This window comes from Catharus ustulatus, chromosome 4 (genome assembly GCF_009819885.2).
Source record: "Catharus ustulatus isolate bCatUst1 chromosome 4, bCatUst1.pri.v2, whole genome shotgun sequence".
Classification (NCBI taxonomy): Eukaryota; Metazoa; Chordata; class Aves; order Passeriformes; family Turdidae; genus Catharus; species Catharus ustulatus.
Genome location: NC_046224.1, coordinates 59,880,198 through 59,904,555, shown reverse-complemented (window position 1 = coordinate 59,904,555; position 24,358 = coordinate 59,880,198). Strand labels below are relative to the sequence as shown.

At 38.8% G+C, this 24,358-nt stretch overlaps 1 protein-coding gene across 2 annotated transcripts in view; it reads left to right on the top strand.

Moving 5' to 3' along the window:
- SCUBE1 (signal peptide, CUB domain and EGF like domain containing 1) overlaps positions 1-24,358 on the top strand; it is a 188,963-nt gene that overhangs the window by 117,781 nt on the left and 46,824 nt on the right. For both annotated transcript variants that reach the window (XM_033057868.1, XM_033057867.1), the window contains one exon: positions 7,883-7,999. In XM_033057868.1, coding sequence (XP_032913759.1) covers positions 7,883-7,999 — 117 coding nt within the window. The remainder of the gene's footprint in view (positions 1-7,882; positions 8,000-24,358) is intronic.

Below are 24,358 nucleotides of genomic sequence, written 5' to 3'. Positions count from 1 at the left end.
AAAGAGTGTACAAGCTCTGGTTTGCCATCAAAATTTCCAATAGTCTTGCATTGTTTCATTCCAACATGAATTAAAAACTGATTCTGCAGACTTTATTTTTGTCTTCTTTCAAAATAGAATATAGAGGGTGATACTACTCCCAGGTTTCTGTCTCAAAGAGCAGGATGATGGACAAGTTAGTGTTTGTTTTCAAGTGTTCTTTCAAAGCAGTTAACTTCTATCACAGTTACAGCCTACCAAGGGTCACTGAGCCAAGAGCACCTTTCCAGTACTTCAGTACCTAGCTTTGTTGTACTGCCTCCTAGAACTCTTTGTAACTACTTAAAATATGTATTTATTTTTCTGAATGGCTTCTATCCAACTTGGAAATGCTCACTGTCAGAAAACCAAGCGTGTGGCTCTCTATGCACCATAATCCTTCTGTGCTTTAATCAATAAGAATTGTGAACATTTCATTAGCAGGCATATTGCTGGGACTATAATTCAGTTACTGACTGTGAAACCAAGATCTTACTTTAACTCCTTTTGTCAGTTCTACTTTGCTGTATGAAATCATAGCAAACAGGGGGAAGGAATCCCTGAGGTCATTCATGCATTCTCTGTCTCCCGAGGGCAGATCTTTTCATCTTGAGTTACCGTCACTTTTATTCACTGAGTTTGTGAATGGTGTGCTATTTCCTGTAAAAATCCCTTTTCTTCATTTCTTTGCTGATGATAAAGACTCTGACCTTATCCAGAATTCCTGGCAATACCTTCCATTGTTTCGCTTTCCCATTTTAAAGGAAAGGATTTATCCAAGGTCAGGAGATAATGCTCCTTTGCAATGTTCAGAGAATTTCAGTTTTTCTTAAATGCAGCTTCTCTGTCTAGAGAGAGCAACAAGTGTTAATTTTAAGAACCAGACTGGACTCATAGGATGCTTGTAAAACACCTGATCCAATCTACCAAGTGACATTCCCTAAATATGTAGTGTTCCCTGAAGAGGAATCGAGTTTTTCTGAACTGAGAGCTGTGGGATTCATGATTTCAGTGTAAGATTCACCTAGTTTCTTCACACATTCCCTATGTGGCAGGGTAGAATTCTCATCCTATTTTCATGCAAATAAAATTCTACCAATCATGAAATTGCAAGGAAATGAGGAGACAAGCATAACGAAGTGAAGAATTCCACATCCTGCAAGTTACCCTTTCTGTCTTACCTTTTTCATTCCCTGAATATGAAGCTCTTTCAGTTTCTCCTTCATCTGTTCACAGCTATTTGTTTCTTTCATTATACTCTTGTGAATGCTCTTTCTCCATCCTTTCAGCATCACAGAGCATAATTTGCATGAGAATAGCATAGTTCTCCCTTAACTGAAAATTGAAATATTTTGTGTGTTTAGTTTCTTCTTGTGCTGGTTGTCCTTTGGGTCCCTCCCTGTACCCTGATCTCCTGCCACATAGCACGTGTACCTCATGCACTGCTGCTTTTAGTAAAATTCTTTTTATGGATGGCAACAGCAGTCTTATCATCTGTTCTCTGTCTCATGGCTTTCTTACTCATACTGCATATTCCCTCTTATGTAAAGGCAATCATTTTATAACCCACAGAATTTTTTTTATTTTTTTTAATGGCCTTTCCTGAGTTAAGTTTGAATCTCTTCGAAGTTTCAGGCTTTCAGGATTTATGCATTTTTGGTCAGAATTTGCAGGGGATCTTCAGTGTGGTTTTTTTATTCAGTTAGGAAGTCCTTGTTCTTAGGCATGGTTCATGCACTTCATCTACCACTAGTGGTTAAAATTATTTCTAGATTCTCTAGATAAAAGTTAGCAGGAAGAGAAAGAACCCCAGTGTGTCTGGAATTCACAAAGAACTCTCTTTGGTAGAGTTTGTGCTGTAGCACCAACATGAAGGAAACAGATGAGATGTCTGCACAGGCAACCTTTGGGCCAGATGGAGCAGAGTGCTTTTTCAGGAGTGAGAGGAGAGGAGAGGAGGTACAGATTAAGGGCTAATTTGACTCCAGACACTTTGTGTATTAAACTAAATGAATTCAACATTCTTCAAGGGGAGGGAGCTGAGCAGGACCTTGCCCTTTCATAGAACTGCTCTAATACCTTGCCATCATCACTTTTTCAAAACTGCAGCATAGTTGGCACAATGGAGTTGGTCCTTACGAGTGCCCCAAAACACTAGTGATGCAAGGAATCATAACAGACAATGGCAATTAATGGTTTCAGATTAGACCTTCTTAAGATTCTCAAAGCCAGATATTTGGCTATCTTTAACAGATATTCTTAATCTTTTCTCAGTTGTTCGAAGTTGGTGTTTCACTGTGAATTAAATACAGAGAAATAAACTCATTTTTATGTGCTTAGGATAGGTAAACAGGTTATCTTTTGACTCAGAGACAGTAGCAGTTTACAACAGCTTTAGTGACAGCACATCTGCTGACAAACAGATACTGGGAGTAGTTTACCCTTTTTGCCACTCCAACTGCCAGGAATTATTACTTTTTAGCAAAAAATGGTCTAATTAATCCATATACCTCCTTGTTGCACTGGCTAAAATTGTGAGTGCACTAAAGCTGCCATCCTGCTTGCTCCATTTAGCTTCAGTTGCACGAAGATCAGCTTGGTCATGTGTCTGACCTCTGAATTTAAGACAATTATTCTGAGCATAAGATGCCATGTTCAAGCTCTTGTGCAAAATTCAGACCAGGTGTAGAAATAGATATGATTACAATCTGAGTCCAGTTACACATAACTTTGCTTGGACTATGATTTACTTGATAGGACATGATGGATTCTCTAAATTCTGAGCTCCAGGCTACTCTATCAAGAATTACTCTTGCCTAGCATAAATGTTGACTTAGAATAAGCCCAAAATAATATGGCAAAGAGTTGTGAGAGCAAAACCCAGTCATCCTGTTTCTGCTAACCCCAATGAGCTTTAAATACAAGCAGTTTGAATTGCCAGTTTTCTTTAACTTGCCCTTTGGTTAGTGTTATCATTTGGGCAATCTTAGGAGCTAGGTAGTGGAAAAAAGCATTTTTCCACTTTCAAGTCTTCCTTTCAGCTGTACTTACTGCTTACCATGTCAACCTAATTAGTATATAGAAATCTGGCAAACTTAGAGAATACTCTTTGTTTTGGGGGACTGCTGTGTCTTTTATCTGCAGCCTAGCAGTTGCTGCAAAAAATTCTGTTTTCCTCTGCACAAGGACTTAGGATAAGGAGTCAGTCCAGCCTTCCTCTCTGATTCAGAGGAAATGGCAATCATAAGCCCTACAGAACAGTCATTTGATTTAGTCCAGGAACAACTTTTTCTGAGCAAGAAGGAGCCATTCAGTGTCCTTCTCCTACTTTTCCTAAGAGACAGATCCTGCAAGGCTGCCTTGAATGTAGGTGATGACTTCAGTGGCTTCCCTCTCCCATTTTCACTTAGGTTACACAGTTCTCTTGTTTTCACTACAACTGGGGTTTTGTCTTCTGTTAAGACTTCTTTGCATGTTTTACACACATTCTTGAGAGCAGCTCTTATGTTTGCAGTTGTTATCCACTCTCTCCAGTCATTTTGTTATGATCAGGTGTCTGGAAACAAATAGGGTTTTTCTGGATCCTGTTCAGACTGTACCCTTCAGACTGCCATGATGAGTAACAGAAAAGATCAGAAAATCACTTCTCCATATCCCTAAAGAAAGCACCTTGGTGCTAGATCCCCCTCCTCTTGCTTTTATTGGTGTTCACCTTGTCCAGTTTTAATACCTGTCCTCTTGATATATCAAAGATGATGGAGAATGACTTAGTTAAGACATAGATTACTGCATGATCCTCAGATGTATCCCTGCTAACCTCAAGGACCTATGTCATTTTGTTCTGCTTTGCACCATATCTCACTTTCTATAAAACTGGTTTGGCTCTTAGTCCAGATTAAATCAACAATGAATAATAAAGATTCTAAGATATGCCTGATTTTGACCAATACCTTTAAAATCATGTAATGTTCTTTCGTTCATGAGATAAATCAAAGTCACAAAAACTTGCTTTATAAAATAATTGGCTGCTTAAACAAACCCCAAACAAACAGATTTTTATTAGAAGCTTATATTTTAAATGGTTATATTTGCTTGTTTCATAGAAGAAGCGGAAAATCAGACTTCCAGAAATACTCTCAAACCATGAGATGTGTTTGGAGTTTCAGGTATTTGATAATATTCAAAGCCAAATAAATCCTGTCTAGTGTGACTCTTCTCTTTAAGAAAGTGACCTGTTGCCGCCTGGGAGAGATTCTGCTTTGGTTCAAAAACTTCAAAAGTAGAACCTGAAGAGCTGCTGTTTCACTGCTAAACCATTGCAGGCACTAGAGTAACTTCACCTGGTAACTAAGTCAGTGTTCCTGATCCAGTGCTGGAGGACTAACAGCTCGAGCTTGTGCTTTTTAATTGGATATTTTGATATTCAGCAGTGCATAACCCATAGTGCAGTGGGCTAATGTTAAAGCAAGAGTTCCTATGGATTAAAGCATAGCATATTGGTAGTGATTTCTGTTATTTTTTGTCTGTGAATCCACTGAGCAAATACACAAGAGATTGTTCCAGAATTAGGAGCTTACACTGGAAAAATACAATGTAATGTCTCCCAAACTGCCTTACATAAATAGATGTCCTTTTCTTTAGATCCCTGTTTCTGCTTGAATTTTCTGGTAGGAATTCAGTAGGGATGTAGATGGGGCTGCAAACATCACTTTAAATTAACAGCAAGGTCTAACTGTTTCAGATTAGCTTTGTCACAATTCAGAAGGAATCTAAATGTCAGTAACATGACACTGCTTAAAATGTGTCTTCCAGTTCTTTTTTCTGTTACCTTGTCAGAAAAAAAAAAAAAGTTTCAAATAAGCAAACAAGAAAAAAGGCTAAAATTTTAAGGTTGTCTTTCGCAGAGAAAAAAAACTGCACAAATTGTCTGTAGGATCTATATCACACATAAAGTCTTGATCCAATTTTTAACATCTGTTCTTTCCCTTCCATAGCTACTCCAGTGTGATAGAATGGAAATAAGTAATTTTCTTCTGCTTTTGGCTCGAGGCCTAAAAGTTGTATTTGTGTTTCAAATATCTACTGAGGTTTGGTAGTGGTGAGGTGAGGGCTGAGTCAGTGTCCCCCCTCTCAGAAGCACAGGTGGTTTCTGAGCACTCAGTTTGTGCTGTGTGTAGGTCTCAGCTCCTCTCTTTGATGTAGCCTCTTTCCCACATTCTGCTATTCATGTTTGCTTTCTTTTACCGATGTTTTCTCACGACCTTGAGTTTAAGGAATTCCATCAGTACATCTCTCCAATTATCCAAAGTGTGAGAGGTACTGTCACATGTCCTCTTGCTCACTTAGATCTTCATTCTGTTAAGAGTTCATCGTGTATGAAAGTCAGAGTTGCTAGGAAGGTTGCAGGGTATTTATCCTTCTTGGTTTGTTTTACTAAATCTGTGTGAAAATAAGAAAAGCTGGCTTGATTCCTTCTATTTATACGTAGAAATAACTCTTGTTCATTGAATGACCCTTACCCTATAGATCCAGTCATCCATGCCATGGGAAAAAAAAATTGTTGTGTCTATTCATTTTCACTGGATGTCATCCAGAAAGCAGAAATATTACTGCTTATGTTCATCTCGTGTTGACGCACTGCAATAAAGGAGTCTTCATATGCCAGAGTTAATCTGCAAACAGAAGATTTACTGCTCTTTGCAGTGCCATGCCAAAAGTAACCTTCAGCGCTTTTTCCTGAGTTTTAACCTTAACTCTTTACTCCTGGTGAATCCTCCTGCCCTTAAGCTGTGCCCAGGTTAAAAATTTTAAATGACTTGAAACGTTCTTCCTTCCCTGAAATGTAAAATTCTTATTTGATGTGTTGGTCCACGAGGATGCACACACATTCACATACAAATGGAAATGGCAGCAATGTCATTTTCAGAATTCTTCAAGCTGAAGTTTCAGCTTGTAAGTCTATAAAATAGTGCTTCCAAGAGAAGTACATGAAAATAAGAATTATACTGATTAAACAGTTAGGTTCAGGTCCTGCAAGGTGAGCAAGAACTGCCTGAAAATCAGGGGCTGCAGACTCAGCTCCATTTTCAGAAAGCCTTTCCAAAAAACATGTCAATCCATTTGTTAGCTGTGCTTCCTGGCAGTTAAATGCAAATCCATTTCTATACTACATGATGTTATTACATGGCAAACAGACATAAAAATTTAAAATCTATCTGGAGGACCATGTGTGAATGTAAGTGGGCTCAGAGATGTGTCCCATGCTGCTAATGCATGTGTGCCCCAAATCTTTGTTTCAGTTTGTTCTGAAGTGCCAGGAGCTTATTTCACAACTGGTGGAGAGGCCAGTCCAAAAGAAAAAGAAAAACAGTTATACTTTTTTTTTTTTTAAGCATTGAAGTCCCTCCAAATGGCCAGTCTAAGTTCACCTTGAGGGCAAAGCACAGGGTACTTTAAAATAATTTTTTTTTAGTACTAGTCAATAGAAAAATTAAGCCTGTTCTGTTCTGTGTAAATAATTTTTGATCAATGTACTGTTCCAAGGCAATTCCCAATTAGCATATCCTATAGCTGATTGTCAGACCCTGTCCACAGGGTACAATTGTGACACAGGCTGTGAATATTCAGCAATAGGAGTCTGTAAATCTGAGTAAGTAATGACAAAGCCTCTTTAGGGAAAGAGGTGAGCTGAGTAGAATAATGGCAATCTTGGGGGGTAGTGGGGTATTTTAATTTAATCAAATCCAGAGCAACTGAAAAAGATACTATTAAAAGGACTTATTCTCTGAAGTAAATACTTTTCAGGAAAAATGTACAGTTCAAACTGACGTGCTAAATTGGCATCCTTACATCCACTGCATTCTGTGGATCAAAGCAAAGTTAATCATTTCCCTTGCCTTTTATCTCTTTTATGGATGTGTTTGTGAGTATGTGTGCCTATGCATGTGTACGGTGTGTGCATGTGCATACATGAGTAACACAAAACAATGACAGTGAGGGAGGGGTTCTTGCTTTTTCTGTAATGAAGTTGGAGATTTTATTTTATTTTTTTTTTAATCCAGTGGTACCTAATAGTCGCTGCCCACTGTAGTAAAAGCTCTGAAGTATTGCAACTTTCTCCTGCCTGTGTTTGCCCAGCCACCCTTCTACATACTACAAGCACTGGGAAATTTCAATGACACAGCTTGGAATGGGTTCAGTGACCTCAATTATGCCCTCCCACCCACTCCAAACTCCTTTCAATTTGCAAAAAGCTTTAAGTGGACAAAACCCAGATGCCTTTTGCTTGTAGTTCAGTAAGAACAGATTGGGCATGTAGATTCTTGTCAAAGTGATATATGTAGTTCATTTTCCATTAACTCTTTCTTAACTAAAGGTTTTAAGTTCTCAGTTCCAAGTCTAGCACTCTGCTTTGCTTCCTACTGTTTTTAAAGTTCATTATGCCTACAACATCATTTAAAAGTGAACCTTGAAATACCTCAGCTAGACATTGACTGATACAAAACAGAATGTTTGGTTCTGCTTTTAAAATCAATCACTTTTTTTTTTCCTTTTTCAACTTGTTTCATATGTAATAACCCATCCTATTGTCTAAGAGAGTTGAAAAACACTAACTGAATGAGCAAAATCTCCAGTTTGGGAGGAAAAAGAAACCATGACTTGTGGAAATGATTTACCAGTCAAAACCAGTACATGGACCCTGATGACCTTGAGCTTGCTTCAGTTGGCTTGCTTAAAACTTATATTGCTTTTAATATGTTGTACTATTGCCCCAAAGAGGCAGTGCCCTTCCCCTCCCCCAGAGCATTTCATTACACTCCCTTTCTCCCTGTCTCTCCCTCTCTCTCTCTCTTTCATTCTGCAGAAACATGTGCTGTCAATAACGGAGGCTGTGATCGGACTTGCAAGGATACCGCGACAGGGGTACGGTGCAGTTGCCCAGTTGGATTTACCCTGCAGCCTGATGGGAAAACGTGCAAAGGTCAGCCTCTGTTTGCTTTGCAATGCATCATTTGCCTTCAGCAGGTCCAGTACAAGATGTAAATATTCAGTTATTTAATCAATACTCTTTAAGTCGAGGCAATACTGGTATAGCGGTTGCAATTAAGTTCGTTAGCTTTCTCCTTCCCTAATTTTTATGTATTCACCTGGTTCAGTTGTTTTCCTTTTTATTTATTAGAGGGGGTTTATTACTGCAGAGAAATGAGGTGCAGAGGTCAAACTGTTTCAAGCTGAGCAGAGATTTAGAGGAACAACTGGGGGCTGCAAAAAGCCTTTAGTTTCAAAGGATGTTCTGATACCTTTGTAAAACCTCAGTCATCTAATGGTGTCTGCATTTATCTATTCAGAAAGCGAGCTACAATTGTCAAGCAGTACTTTGTTACCTTTGAATAATCAACTGCTTATTACTAAGTGAAGCCAGGTATTGCTCAGAAAAATACTTGCTCGTTTCTGTACCTTCAAAAGATAAATAGCCTGCTACAAAGAAAAACAAAAATAACGTTTACAGATTCAGGGGGTTCAAACCACGCAGCTGATGCTCAGGTTTTACTGCTCCAAAGGCAGCACGGGAACCTTGCTATTCTGTCTTTCATGTGTGTGTTAAAGCTGAGGTCAGGGGAAAAGAGGGCAGAAAGGAGCATCTGCTAGCACTGTCAGCATGTGCTCTCAGTTAGGGAGGCAAGGACAGCTCTCAAATGTCCCTACACAGTCACACTTCAATGGCACATGAGGAGATTTGGGAACATCTTGGTAGGACCAGGCCACCCATCAAACATTTTCCCACTTTCCTGTGTATTCCTTTTGAGTTTCTTTGCAAAAGACTTGGAGATGGAGATCCAGGAGGACATGGCATATATTCTTGTCACAGAGAATATTTTTCATCACTCAGTGACTTAGCTTAAGCTGACCTAACTTGCTAAGAAATTATTGTGACTTTTTTCCCTTCAAATTAACCAGAAATGTCAGAATATCTTCAGTCCAGGGCTTGATGTTACTTAAAATAGTAAAACCCACAAAAATAAATAGAAAATGTGTGGTTTCCTCTTGCTCCAGGCTGAAAAATCCCAGTGCTTGGGCATGATCCTGTTAGTATTTATAGAAATAACAGTCCATTTGCCTGTTTATTTGAAAATAAAACATTTAAGCTGCCATTGCACACAATGTTAATAGTTAAGGGTGAGCACACATCAAAACTCAGTCATCTTAGTTCAAGCCACACAAAAATAAATCTTCATTTTTACCAGCAGACTAGCTAAGCCATAGCAGAACAGTAACTGTGATTCCACCAAGTGCTTAAAAAGGAGGCGTTTTAATAATGTAACATACACCTAGGCTTGATCATAACGTTTATTATTGAAACTGTGTCATGAAAAAAAAAGTCATTCTAAATTTAGACGTTTGGCCAGAGAACTAACATGAAACAATATTTATATAATAATCAAGGCTATAATTATTCCTACAGACAAAATGAAATATTCTACTGATCCTCAAACCAAATACCTTAGCTCTAAGCTCTTTCACATTTTTCTTTTTCCCCTTTTTTATGAGTAGAAAATATAAGAAACAGAATCCATATTTTTATGATGCTGCTGATTCTTTCTTACTTTCTTAAAATAAGCAGCAACTGGAAATTAATACAGATGGTTTCATAAAGTAACAAACCATTTCTTTTAAACCTTTATTGACATTTTAGGAAATACTCTTTATCATAAAATGGTAAAATACACATTTTGAATTTAATTTAATTAATAAAATGTATCTTACATATTGTAGTGTGAGATTTCTGGGCTAGATCCTGCTCTCCTGAAGCTGAAGTGATTTTCCATTTAAACCTGTGCACAAAGGATCCTGCACTTAAACTGACCAACAGAGTTTCTTGCACAGCTTTTGCAGGCAGCCCTTACTCAAAGGGGATGCTCTGTAGGATTTGCATCTCCTGAAGGCAAAACTTTTTGGTGGAGTGACATTGATGTCCCCTTGGCTGATAGGACAAGCCTGGAAAAGAGCAGGCAGGAGGAAGTCAGTGTGTACATATTCCTTCCTCTGCGTTCTCTACAAAAGAAAAGAAGAGAGTGATCAGTACAAGTTTTCTCCTTGGACTTTATTTCCTCTTTACTCTCCTTGATCTGGCTGGCCCCCAGTCTCTCACATATCCAGTTCCCTGTTTGCTCCAGCTGTAATTTTACATCTGTGTGTAAGAGCAAGGGCTTATCTCTTGGATGCCCTTTCAAGCATCTTCAGGGATCATGGAGCTGTCACATCCTGTCTTTCTTGGGCACAGTTTTCAAGCCCATGGAGTGTCACAGCATGTCCAAGTGAGGTTTCTCATAGAACATCATTTTAAGGGAGGTTATGTTTCTAAATATAGAAGAAAGATATGCCATTGTCTGTTAAGGGGAAGGAGAGATGTAGGGCATCTCATCAGAAAAGCTGAGAGGAACTGGAAGGAGAATTAATCTATTAACTGAAAAATGCAATTGTGGGTTGAGCAAAATGATTAATGTGTTTAGGATTAATTTAGCAAATAATGTTGACCAAAAATAATGTTTTTATTGGAAAGTCTGTGATTTTTTTTTAGTCCATTTTGGCATCTTCCTCTCTAAGCCATTTTACATAGTGCACCCACTACCTGAAATTACGTAGATGCTTAGATTCAAGAGGCTTAAATAAGACTCAAAGAAAAACCTGAACTTTTGGGTATTGCAAAGTGGGCGTAGGGTAATTTAGTAATGTGTCATTCTAGCTCACCTGTAGGTGATTTCCTTAATAATATGTTTTTGCTATACTGGTAATTCATGGAAATCTGCTGGTACATTTCTTCCTTATTTTTTAACCACGGGATGAGTTATTTTTTTTAAAAAGTTCATGAAATTAAAATAATATTTTTCTGAATAACACAGATTTCTAGATGGTTCTGTTCAACAATCAGGACTCTAGTCAATTTTAAGCATTGTGTAGACATATAATGGGAAAAAAAGTTTACTGTCCAAAATGTCCACAGGTTTTTGTTTAGTAGTTGGGAATTACATGAATTCTTTAGTATAGAAAAAAGGCAAGTATACATAAAAAAGGAAAGACAAGTTCTTAAAAGAGTATATGAAGATGTGCTTGATTGCCAAAAGGTGGCACATAGGAAGGCTATTGTCCACTGTTGTGGAGGATTGCTTTGCTTCCTGGAAACTGGAAAAACCTTTTTCATCTCTGATTTAAAATCTCTGATTTCTCTGTTACATATATTACTTACCTGGTCTTGTAGTGAAATAAGAGCAGAAGTGTCATCTGTGGTCTAGTTAGGATGACCTTCACATGTGTTAATGGTGCTTGGATAAAAGTTCATTAACCTTTTTAAACGTCAGTCTTGAACTTAAGTCTTCCCTCAGTTGGCTTGGCACTCTATGGAGAATGCTCCTTTATTCCCTTCAGCTTTCCTGTCAGCTTGGCTCTTAATAAGCCAAACCGTGGAGGTTTTTGACAGCTAAGAGAAGAGACATTCCAGGCAGAAAGAGTTCCATATTCTCCCTCTAATTAATGCTATTTAATTTCTACTGCCATTGTCACTGGGTGATGCCAGCTTGATGCTCAGTTCATTTGATGCTGTCACTTATTGTGCTGCACATGAGGCAGCAGTGTAGGTCACTTCCTTGAATGCCTACCAAGTTACCCCACAGAATTCAGCCAACTCAGACAGAAAGGGAGACTGAAGATTAAAAGTTGTAGATGCCTGGGATGCTTATTGCCCATTGCCTCCTACCCAAGTTTAATATCCTCTGTGTTGTGCATATCAGGGGTTCTGTGGTCCTCAGCTGCCTTGTTTGTTTGTTTTTGTGCCTTTTTCCTACTTTTCATGGATCCAGCTCCATTCTGCCCTCAGTTAGAAGATCCATCAGTTCAGCATTTTGATTATACTGAATACAGCTCAGGTAACTGATAATGCAGGAGGCTCATTTGCAGAAGACTTCGGTAAGGTTTATGAGGGGTGAAGTCAGGCTAGATTAGACTTAGCAAGCATTTCTGAAGATTGTTTGAATCCATCTGCCAAAATGGATCAAACAATAAAGAGCTCGCCTTCCCAAGGGCAGCTACAGGAGACAAGCTGAGCCAGGGAAGATTCTTCTCTCAGGACTTAAAGGAGAGAAGGACTGAGAATGATGGCAAAAGATGACGTCTGAGAGAGACAGGGACTTTCCTTTGTCGCTCCTCTAAGAAGTGAATTAGAGCAAGAGGAAGGACCACAAGTTTCTAGCATGGTGTAAAATGCATGACCATGTGTATGATATAGATACTCTGTTTCTGCCCCGGCACTTAACAAAGAAACTGTGCACCCAGGCACTCTTAAATAAAGCAACTTCCCAGCACTCTGCACCTAGACATAGAGGAACTCTGCAGGCTGCAGCACTTGCTGAACTACTAGAGTCAAATGGCACAGTAGATGAAATTTTTAAGCAGGAGAAACTGGATTTCTAAGGGTCATTGAGCAAAAGCAGCATCTCAGCTATGATTTTTCCATGAACATCCATAAAGTACTACCTCACTTTGCAATGTAATAGCAAGATGTGGATTATTTTGTTCAGTTGAGTTGCTGTTTTGAATCATTTCAGCCACATTTGATTTGCATTTTGTGACCCACCCTGAAGGGGAAGGAGCCTGAAAACAGGATTTTGGGATAGTCAGCTGGGCTGGAATGTCAGGGGTTTTAGTAGCGATGTGGTATTACATGTTCACATGTGCCACCAGCTGTGACTAAAGGATGAATTCCTGTGCAGGAATAGGTCTGTGCCAAGCCCAGGTGATCTCACAGACGTGTGTTTAGGAGGCAGAAAGCTCCCTCCACATCCCCACCTAGAGATGGAGTATTTTCTTGTGACACTCGCTCAGCCCTTCTCAGCGCCCTGGCATATTTAACTAGAGCAGTGTTACTGGAGTGGGGTTATGTGCCTGCATGGCAAACATTTCTCCTTCCTGCTGTCTCATTGTCATGGTGACCCAGCAATGGGGTGGGCTCTCCAATTCCTCCAAACCGGCCCCCATCCTTCAGCATTCAGACACAGCAAAGAAATGTGGCACTTACGCGCTTAAATGCTTGCAGTGGGAGGATCAGAAATGCCTGAGTGGTGAATGATCTGTCCAGTTACTCAGCTCTGAAACCTCCTTTATCATTAAGCAATCTAGGAAAAAAAAAATTAAAAAAATTAAAAGCAGGAGCATAGAGACTAATGAGAAAATTCAAAGAACTGCATCAAAGTTTATTGAAATGAAAGGGAAATTTTGTATTGGCTGTGCTAGCTTGATATAGTAATTACATTTTTTTATCTTGCTTAATTGCAGCCTATTACAGCAGGAAAATGTGTTTTGAATAATTTTTGAGTACACAAAAACTGAAACCCTGAAAGTGAATTAAATTTTGAAAATGGAATTGTTTCCGTGAGAAAAGAGTTTTTTAGGGAATGAGTTTCAGTGAAACAAAGTATGTCATGTTTTATAAAATATGAACTGAAAGGTTTCATTAAATTAAATGCTTTCAATTAACGCTTGACATCAGTTTGGTATAAGATTATGACTCATATGCTGAAGGCTTTCCTCTCTTTTCATTCAGAACACACTAACACTAAGTGGAAAGCCCACAGTGAACAGTTTAGCTGGCCAATTTGGCTTCATTTCCTGGCTACAGAGTATCTGTGAACCGTTATGATTTCCTCCATACTTCCATTAATTGAAATGACTTAAAATTTGTTTTAGTTTTTGTTTTTTCTCTAGATTGGATTAAATTGACTTAACACTTAGAATTGCATCTTGTCAGTCTCAATCAATTCATATGAAACTAAACATGTTTCCTCTTTTTTTTAAAAAAAAGCACAGGTTATTTTTACTGTTAGTCAGATATAGGTGTTAATCTCGTACCTCCACAATTAGCTTGTCTGAATTATGATAATACTTTTATTTCACTGGGATTGATTAAGTAAATTTCAGAGTGGAATGGTTTCTTTCATTTGTTGCTTAAATGCAATGTTTCTGCTGTCAGAGTACCTTTGATAAGTTCAGGTTTTGTTTGATTAATAACCCTGATCAATTTGACTTTTTTTTTACATGTAAGTAAAAATCAGACAGTAAAATATAACCCTGTGCAAGAAAATCTCTGAAATGTATGCATCAGTGAAGTTTACAGTAAGGCAGATAAAACTTTAATGGCTTATATGACCACATTTCTACAATGAGGGTCTCAGTGCCTTTAGAGTCAGGACTGTAAGTTTGGAACAGGCCTTCTGAACTAAGATAAATCTGACCTAAGAGAAAAACACAAGACAGGCCCAAATGATTTCATGTGAATGAAGTTTGTGTTTTTCCCTTAGTTGTAAAGTGATCTCATTGAAAGTAGTCACCCAAATACAAAGCTTTCCTTGGATGAATTCATTCACATACATCAGCCTTTTAAATGGAAAATAATTTTAATTATCTCCTGAAGAGTTTAAACATTATCATTTAGAGGCAAATCTGTTCATATCTACTTCCATAGATTACTCCTGCTTTGATTGCACAGCTTTTTTCTGTGCACCTCTCATGAGCAGTGTCTGCAATATCTGTGATGCTCCACATAGTGAAAGGAGTATCAGTGGCCTTAGAGCAGGTCCTGGGGCTTACAAAGGAGCTTTTCCCAGCTCACCCTTCTCTAGCAACATCAATTTTTTTTTTAACACACATGAAGAGATCAATTCAGCTCCCTCCACATAGACACACAGGGTTTTTGAAGAATGTAAGCATTATGAGCCATTTAAAAAAAAGCAAAAAAACACACACACAGAAAAACCATGCATGCAAATGTTGTGAGAGTATAAACTCAAATGAAACAAGTTGCTGACAGTCATCACCTCCTCTGCAGTCAGAGTGCTGTGGTACCAGCAAATGTCAGCATAAATGTCAGCTTCAAAATTACAAGCAGTAGTGGGTTTTTGAAGAGGATGTCTGGCAAAGCCAGAAAGGGCAGAGACCTGCTTGTCTCATTCCCTTTTCTTCTGATTACATTTTCCTTGATCATTGCACCATGGCCATCTGCTTACATGTCTTTGAGAGAATTCAGGTAGTTAATAGAGTGATTGTACTTTAACTTACTCTGCTGGGAAAAAAAATGCCCAACTTTGCAAGTAGAATGAGATTAGGATACGTTGAGTGCTTAGAGTATGAAGAAGCTGATCCAAGCACATAAACCACCTTAACAATGATCCTTGGGAGGGGCAAGTAGTGCAAATGTTTTGAGGTCATAAGTCAGATTCACTTCTGACTTCTTAGGGGGAAATTTCTCAGACATTTCAGAAAACTGAATGCCCATGGGATTTCAAGTCAAGAACCTCAGTAGTAAAGGCACTGAAAATTGCTGTTTCATTTTTAAAACAGAGGTAGTCATCCTCAGGTCTTTGTGTAGGCTCCACCTTCTGTGAGTCTTCATTTGATCCCCAAGGCCGCTGGTGTCCCCACTGTGGATACCCAGGTAGAATCTCTGTCCTCCCTCCTATGCATCAGCCCTCAGGGGGCATCAAATTCAATTTCAAGGGGTATCAAATTTGATTTTGCACCTCACACCTTTTACTTCTCTCAGGAATCCCTCAGTGAGCTGTGTTCTAGAATAATCAGAAGAATAGGTGGCCCCAAGGGAAAATAAGCATGTCAGCCTTGGGTAATTCCTGATGGGATTAGAGGTTTTACATCATTTGGCTCAGCTACCTCCTATTTGTACAAGCTTAAAGAGATGTGCATTGGGAAATACCATGGGACAGCTGGCACCCTCTGAACTGATATCTTATTGCAATATCATGCTCCTAAGGACATGGGAGTTTGATCCTAACCTGTAGGGTACCCACTTTACTTGCCTTGGAAAAAGCCTTTCCGTTTTCCATTTCATACAGTGCCTCTCCTTGGGCTCAATAATAGAAACTAAACATAAGGAAAAGTGTTAATATAGTGGTGCAAAGAGGCTTGTGTTGTCCATTCAGATGTGGAAATCAGTGCAGGACAAATTCTCAGTCCCTCTCTGGTTTTCTTGAGTGTTCCTCCCTCTGCAAATCATCCTACTCCAGAGGAATCAGAGTGCCTTGAGTTTTTTTCAGTGGCAGGCCAAAGCCAAATGATTTTGTCAAATGATTTTGTCAAAGCCAATGCACAAGCTGTCTGAAGTCAGGGGGTAGAGTTTTAGAAGTTAGCTATTAAAGTTTGTGTTGTCTTTTAGCAATTCTTAAGTGTTTACTGAAGTGGTTCATTTTGAGCCATTCTTCCCCCACATTAGACAGTTTTCTCATCAACTTAAGCCAAGAATAAACTTCCCAATAATCAAATCAAGATCTAGTTTCCATCATTCATCATAAGCAATTCTATTTCTATCAGATTCCTTACACAACTCTGCTTCCAAGCTGCAGCACCTTTCCCTCCAAGTGTTTGCCACTAGAAGTAAGTGCATGTTCAAAAATAAGCACCATTTGAGTTTGCTTCTTTGTACCTGCAAGCAAAGAGCTATCAGAAAATAGATCAGGTGTAATCACAAGCCACATATCAAAATAAATACCTTTGCCCTCTCCATGCTGATCATCTCTTTTATCCTAAAAACAAGGACTAAAATAAATATAAAATCCTTTTATGTCTTTGCATGGACAGAGGGCCATCTTTGCTTTGCATGAGAAGTTGGTGCCTAAATGACTTCATGAACATGAGACTGATGTCAAGAATGATAGCAGTGAAAATATGGGTTCTGCAGTAATTAGATTAGTGCTTTTAGGAGGAACAAAAACATTAATTGAAAATAATAATTTTCTATATACGTGGTGCACAGAATAAATGTGCAATTAAATGTTCCATTAAAATAGCCTAACTTCCTTAAAATTACCTGCAGGCCAACCAGTTCTGACCATTATCCAGCACAGTTAAAAGGTTTTGAGACCACATGCCCTTTTCAGGAAGCAAGCAGGAAGCCTTCTTGGTAAAGACAGATTTGTATGAATCCCAAACTGCTCAACTGATTTACAGAAACCAGCAGATTTTTTTGAAAAATGTTGCAGCAGCTAGATCACCGTCTCTCTTCCCCTTCCCAATACCCCTCTTTTTCTGACAAAACCATATGATTAAAAAAAAAAACAGAGGCATTTGTGACAAACAAGTAACCAAAGGCAGCCAGTAGGTGATTTCATGCTGTGAAACAATAGATGTGTCTGCCCAACCAATGAAAAAGTAACAAAACCAGCATTAAATGAGAGGAAAATTAGGAATTTTGTCATGAAAGCAGTGGTCCTGTTCAGAGTTTGAGTACTGTCAAGACTTTCAGAATGCACGTTTTGGGGAAGTCCCCAGAATACTCTTATAGTTGTACTCACTAAATTCCTCTACAGGGAAGCTTTTGACACATGAATCAACCCCATGCATGCTGCAGAGATAACAGGTAGGCTTGTAGCTGGTGAAAGAAGAAAACACAAAGGGAATTTATTTGCTAGAATTGACAAGGGAAAGACTAAAGCCAAAAAGGAATATTAAAATACAGAGGCAGTTTTGAGGCTATTTTTTGTTTGATAGGACTCTAAGTGAGATGTGAGACCATCTGTGGCCAAAATAAACCATCATAAAGATCAGAGGGAAAACTGGCTTACCAATGGGGGAGCAATAATCAAGTTCAGCTTATCAGAAGAGATGCTTGTTTTAGAAGTGGTGTGTAAGACTCTCAAATTGGAGGGGAGCACAAGTTCCCAGGTAGCTACAAAAGCATTTTCAAAATAACTACCTAAATGTGGATTAAAGAAGCGAACATTAAGGCCTTTTTGCTGAGGCTGCAGTCATTTTATGCTATTCCGTCGATGCTGTCCAGGTCTCAAGACAAAGAACATGCAAGATCAATCCAATGTGAGGAAAAGAGCTCAGCATCCAGCAGGCAGCTGGAGCAGCTCAGTAGAAAGCTCTATGTCATGTCCAGTGGGAGAACCACAACCATCTGGGCCAGCACTGCTGCCCTGGAAACAGCTGTTTCAAGCTGGGAAGTGTCTCAAAGTTAAGGTTTTTTATTTTTTCCCCACTTTGTCAGAGCAAACAGGGAGTTGATTGTTGTTGGTGTGTGATAAGAGAGGTGATAGAGTATGTGAGTGAGAAGGCTCAGAAGAGTTCATGGTAAAACCATAAAAAAGGTGTTGGAGAGGGAAAAAGCTGCTGGTTACCAGCAGAAAATGAGTGAATGAGTGGGGCTTGAGGGAAGAAAAGATGGAAAACTCTTGGTGGTAGGTGGTGACAGTGGTCAGAAGCCTAGTGTGGCAATCAGAAAAATGAGCAATTGGACGCTCACTGAGGAGTGTGTATGTGCCAGTTTGGTCTGGAGACAGAATTGATTCAGACTTTCCTAGAGGCAGATGAAGTTTCAGACCTCAGTGATGAAAAATCAGATTATACACCCATTATTTTTTTATAAAAAAAAAGATAAGGAAATGCAAATTTTAGATACCAACAGTTGAAATTTGTCAGAAAGAAGAAAATTGAATGAGAAAAAAGTGAGAGATAATGGAGAGCAGAATCCTTCTAACTGCTGCTGCAAATTTATCTAATCCAGAATATGTATGATACTTTCACTGCCCCTTCCCTATTTTTGAGGGAACTGCCTTTTAGGTTTTCAGTTGGACCTTGGGTCTGGGGTTTTTTTGGCTTAAAGAGAAACAATTCATTTGTCTGCTGTAGACTTGCTCATGACAGACAAATATAATATAACAAATTATCTTCCATTTAAAAATTGCAGACTTGGGTCAGCTGCCATGTAACTCACTCTGTTTCATTCCCTCCCAAGGGTTCCATCTATCCCCACAAAATAAATTCATGTGTACTAAGTTAGGGTTTTTTTCATGACTAGGCAATATCCCTGTTCCCTGGAAACTTGCAGTTGTTATTTGTCTTCGTGAACCTCCCCTTTGAAAATGCCAAATCCTTTAAATTAATGCTTCAGAGGGTCATATTTTGCATTTCAGTTGTTGAAAAGACCTTGCATTTATTCAACAATATAAAGCCCCTTGAGGATCAACAGTGATGGTGTATTATGGAAAAGTGTGCTGTGCTTTCTGTTACTTGGGAGTTGATTACTCACATAATCATAACTTCCAACATTCAAAACTTAGAGTATTTTTTTTCATTCTTTTATCATTGCATTTTTCATCATAAAGTACAGCTTTTTTTTTTGTTTTTGCTATGACTAGATCCTGCTCTCAATGATGCCTCTGTTTCCCTGGTACAGAGCAGATCCCTGGCTGGTTGAAGTAGTGCCTTCCAAAACTTTTGGAGGGTTGATTTTTGGTCAGCATCCAAATTTCTTTAATTAATTAAGAGCTATTTAAATTATCATGGGCTAACTGTATTCAAGTGCCACTTTCAGAAGGAGTAACTTTATCCCAGGGAAAACTAGCAAAGTTTCAGTGGGATTTTAGAGAAAGCATCAGTAGCTCTAACTGCCCTTAATACCAAATTTATTTAATGAAACAAACACTTTTTTAGAAGCAAACTGAGATTCTTGAAAATAAGCACAGAGCTTTCCTCAGCAGTTAATAATTCCAAGGGGGTAAATGAAAACAACCATGAGTAAATGTAAATTGAGTTCATACATTAAATTTAGGGATTCTTGTATCTTGGTCCAGTAGTGCAGTTAGCTCACTTGCCCCTTAACTCTTTATTCAGACTATATGGAAAAATTAAATACAGTGAGAGCCAGGCCTTGTTTTTTAGTGACACCTAGCACAGAGAAAATGCCCAGGGATGTCAGCCCCGCAGTTCTTACTCTTTAAAAAACACTGAATTAACTCTTTTATTCTTGTTTATTTACCTGCAGCAACCCATTTAGCTCTTCTGCCTCAGCTCCTGCTGCATAAACATTACACATAGAGTTATTCTGGTGCTAGTGGCTGTGTGAATAATTACACTGCACATGGAATTATTCTGCTGCTAGTGGCTGTGTGAATAATTAAGGCGGGTAAGCAGCCAGCCCAATGAATTTGCACAGTTCTCTCCCACTGCTTTACTCACAGCCTCCAGATCTGCCTGTGCTCACTCACATGGCCACAGGTTTCTCAGAGTTTCCCAGAATTCGATGTCCTGAACTTTCCACATGCTCTGTAAGAAACAGAGACACATTCTTTGGTGCCCCCAAGTACACATGGGAGATTGAACAGCACACTTATTTCTCCCTCTCCAGTGTTTTATAAAAAGCATCTTGATTGACAAAAGCATTTTGATGGATAAAATGTTACAGGAGGAGGAAAACTGGTTTTATTTCCTGGGATTCCTATGAGGTTTATCTTTGCTTCTGGCAGGGGGGGTGGTGGGGAGGAGGGGTAGTTCTAGCATTTAGCTCAACCTAGACAGTAAAAAGACTATCAGTCTGTATCTTTATGTCTCCAGTCCCCTTCACATTCTGGTGTCACAGCCTCAGACAGCTTGCACTGTTTGGGTTTGTAACACTGCACTAACATGTTTTTAAGGTTAGAAAAGAATTCAGTGTTCAGCAAAAATTTTAAATGAAAATCCTTTCTTTTCACATTAGATGTAGTAAATCCCTTCCCTTTTACAAATGAGAAATCTGGGCCTAACCTATTATGACAGCATTTCTGAGTTTTTCACCTGTGAAGGTTTTTGTGTTTTATAAATCTAATTAACTGTAATAAGAAAATAATAGGACATAATGTTTGTTTTACAAGGTGATTGATCTCTTGGCAGCCTGGCAGACTCTTTTATTGATTGGTTGGTGGATAATGTCAGAGTGGATATGTCCTGGAGGAGAATAGCTGACACCTAAATCCATATGTGACAGATTACCATCTGTGTTGGAAGACAGGTTTCTTCGTGAAATTGCGAAGATAACAGGTGAAAATTGAGAAAGTGACATGAGGGAAATGTGTTGAAACCTGCCTCAACCTTTCCATGCTCTAAGAGCATTTACACAAAGCTCTCTATTTTGTGGGCAGCCTGTTTTCAGGATGAGGGAGATTAAATTTTAATTACATTCATTCCTGTCTGCCCAGTCTAGATTTAATCCTGTTAATTAGGAAAATGCCTTGTCCCACAACCTAGCTATAAAGCTAATTAAACAGAGAATCTTCATTTGCTACTTAGTGGAACTTCAGTTCAGTAATGACTATCATACTTTACAGTTAATTAGCACTGTGGGAGGGAAAATGAGGATGTTGTTGAAGCACAGAACTCAAATTAAAGGTGCTATAATATATGCTTTATTTCATTTTGTAGCTATCTGATGCAGGCAAGTTGCACACTATCCCACCTGCCTCAGTTTCACATTTGTTAAAGAAGAATTAATTAAATGTATCTCTCCTGCAGAAGTGTGGTGTAGGTTTAATGTAATGAAGATAACAAGCTGCTGGCCTTTGAAATCCACAGGTAGAAGGGACTGCATAAATAGAGTTATTCTGCTCTAAAACATGCAAGAGGCAATGAACTGTGCATTTCCAGCAATTTCACCTCCTAAGAGTCCTGCAGACATTCACAAAATCTTCCAGTGCAAAGCACTGCCAGCACAGAACCTGCTGCTGGATCAAACCATCCTGAAGCCCAGACCAGAAATTTCAAACAATTTTAATTTGACTTAAAAATTTTGACAGCAAATGACTTGTATTCTTAACACGTTGTTCCATAATAGTGCATTTTAAAGTATAGGTCCTGAGGACACCAAGTAATAATTACCAATCCCCAATTTTACAAATGAAATAAAGAAGGGAAGTGTTACACCTTGCCCAAATGTTGGGTAAAACCATTGTAAAACTGGAACTAGAACTTACAACTCCCTGGAAACAAACCACACAACAGCTGGATGGAACAGCAGAGCCTGTGTTCTACTTTGATTTAGATTTCCTCATAGTGGCACTGATCCAATGAATCTGGGGATATGAAATTATCTTTCTACCTTAATGAGATATCCATGGCATGTGTTATTTAAGATGCTGTGCAATATTACATTTAGAGTATTGCAGGTGGAGCCTGGTGGCTTCTGCTTAGGTTAATCCTGAGTTTACATGTTTTATTGAGAAGTGGCAGGCAAATATCAAAATAATTTCAGTCTGAGCATTGGTGGCTCTGTAATATTTGTGACAGAGAACAGCATGCAGTACAAGGTGTTTTGTGCAAGCCTGTGCTGATTGGCACCCCAGGGTAACCTGATGAGCTCTACACTGGGCTTGGATTCAGATGTGGATGAGTTAGTTATTTCTTCTGTTCCTCTATTCCCCCACCTCCAGCTGGGGGTTAAGTTTTGTGGCTGCTTTATAAAGTACTTTGTGGTCTGTGTGCATCAGGGAACTGATATCTGTGTCAACAAGACAACATTAGTTCCAGATTTTAGGGGACACTGGTGGTTTGTAAAACCATGAGACAGAGCAAGGGAAACTTGGGAAATCAGGGAATAAAAGGACAAGCAAACCAGCCCACCTTGCAGAAAATATATTTATACTGATGTCCAGTGTATTCTGGTAATAGCATGACTAATTCCAGCAGGCTGGCTTTCATTATTAAAAACAAAAAGGTTATGAAGTTTCAGTAATTATTTTAGGTTGATCTGGGAGTATATTATTTTCCTGGAGCTAGATAGCATTTTAAATCTGCAAAGGATTAGACAGACACAATGAGTTCAAATATTTGTCCAGCCATTGAAAGGAGGATCCTCGCTTCCGCCTGTGATGAGGCTTTGGAAATCTCCATCTCCATCATTGTTCAACAGCTAAGTGAAGATTGCATGTTGATTACCCTTTCATTTGCCTTTAAGCAGCTTATGGGAAATGTTAAGTTCTAAGTTACCTAAAATCCCAACTTTTTAATTTGTTCCCTGGCTTGTGTGCAGCAAGGCAAATCTCTATGGGTTTATATGAGCACACACAAGTGCATACATGCACCCTGATCAGAACCAGCTCCTTCCAAACATGAATTACACTGAGCACAGCTTTAAAAAAGGTGCAAGTGGAACAGGAGCAGGCATTCCCATTAATCTTCACAAGATTATGGAAAGAAAAATAAGTCTGCCTGCTTAACTGAGTCAAATTGTAGATATGCCACTTAGCACAAAGCATCTGAGTTTCTGTAATTGTATTTGAAGCTAAAAAGCTTTATTTAAAGCTGATTCCACTGCCTCCCTCAAATTTTCATATCCTCAGAAAAAAACAGAATAATCTATTAGTATGGATTATAATCATTATCATAATTACATTATATTAATTATATTTACAAACCCAGGGTTTGTTTCTGGGTTCACATGGATGCCCAGCTTTTGTGATGGTGTTGCTGAGCTCCGTCTTCACACAAATATTTGCAATTGGGGTTTTTTCCTTCAAATATTACTACTCCAAAGAAGGTGTTAACTTTCTTGTTGCAAATCTTATCTTTGCTTTTGTTTGTATTTAATTGCTTGGGAATTGAATGAACCATTTTCAGAGCTAAGAGGAGGCTTGAGTGCTGAGTTGCTTATTATACCATGCCTTCACCTGACAGTTTTGACCATAATTTTCAATGCTTCTGTGGTTTCTCACTGGCCTGTATTTTCATATCTGCATGTGTCCCAGTTTGGTATTTTGTAGCAGATCATCAGCTTGTGTGAGCAAGGTATCATTTAACAATATTGACTTTCTGCACTGGGAGAAATCCCTTGGAATTTTATTCCCAATGCACTGAAAGCCCATCAGATCTCCCGGTCTGAAATGACTCTCACAGTATCATCAGGGCATTTTATGTACAACCCCCATGGAGGAAATACAGCTCTTTACATCCTTTTGCAATTCTGAGCATAAAGGAGAACAGAGCCTCTGGAGCTATTTTTCTGCAACCTGCATCTGAAGGAGCCACTTGAGAGCTATGTTTAAAGAGGCAGGTTTATGACTGCTCCACAGACAGTCCCAAAAATAGTAGGGGAATACTTGACTAAATAATGTCAAAGCTGGTAGAGACACCACAATGGGTTTCCGCTGTGTATTTTTACCTGACATGAGAGGCAGACACTCCTACCCTCCTCTGTGAAGTTCAAAGAGGCACTTGACAAAGTTGGGTACCAGTGAGGTTAAAGATGAATGGGGCCTCACCTTCTCACGCAGTGGAATAATTTATTTTCACATGGCTCATAACACAAATTATTTATAGCCAAGGAAAGAAAAATAGTGGGGATACAGACTTTTTTTACCAGTTAGACACGATACATACAATTGGATACTGCTCTCTTCCATGTGAAATGCAGCAATGTGCTGCTCTCCACGGAGTGAAATAATTTTTAAATGCCTTGTCAGTCTCGCTATGGCCATGGAAAGAAATACAGTGGAAGCAGAGACATTGGCACTGTTTATGTTATTTAGAATGT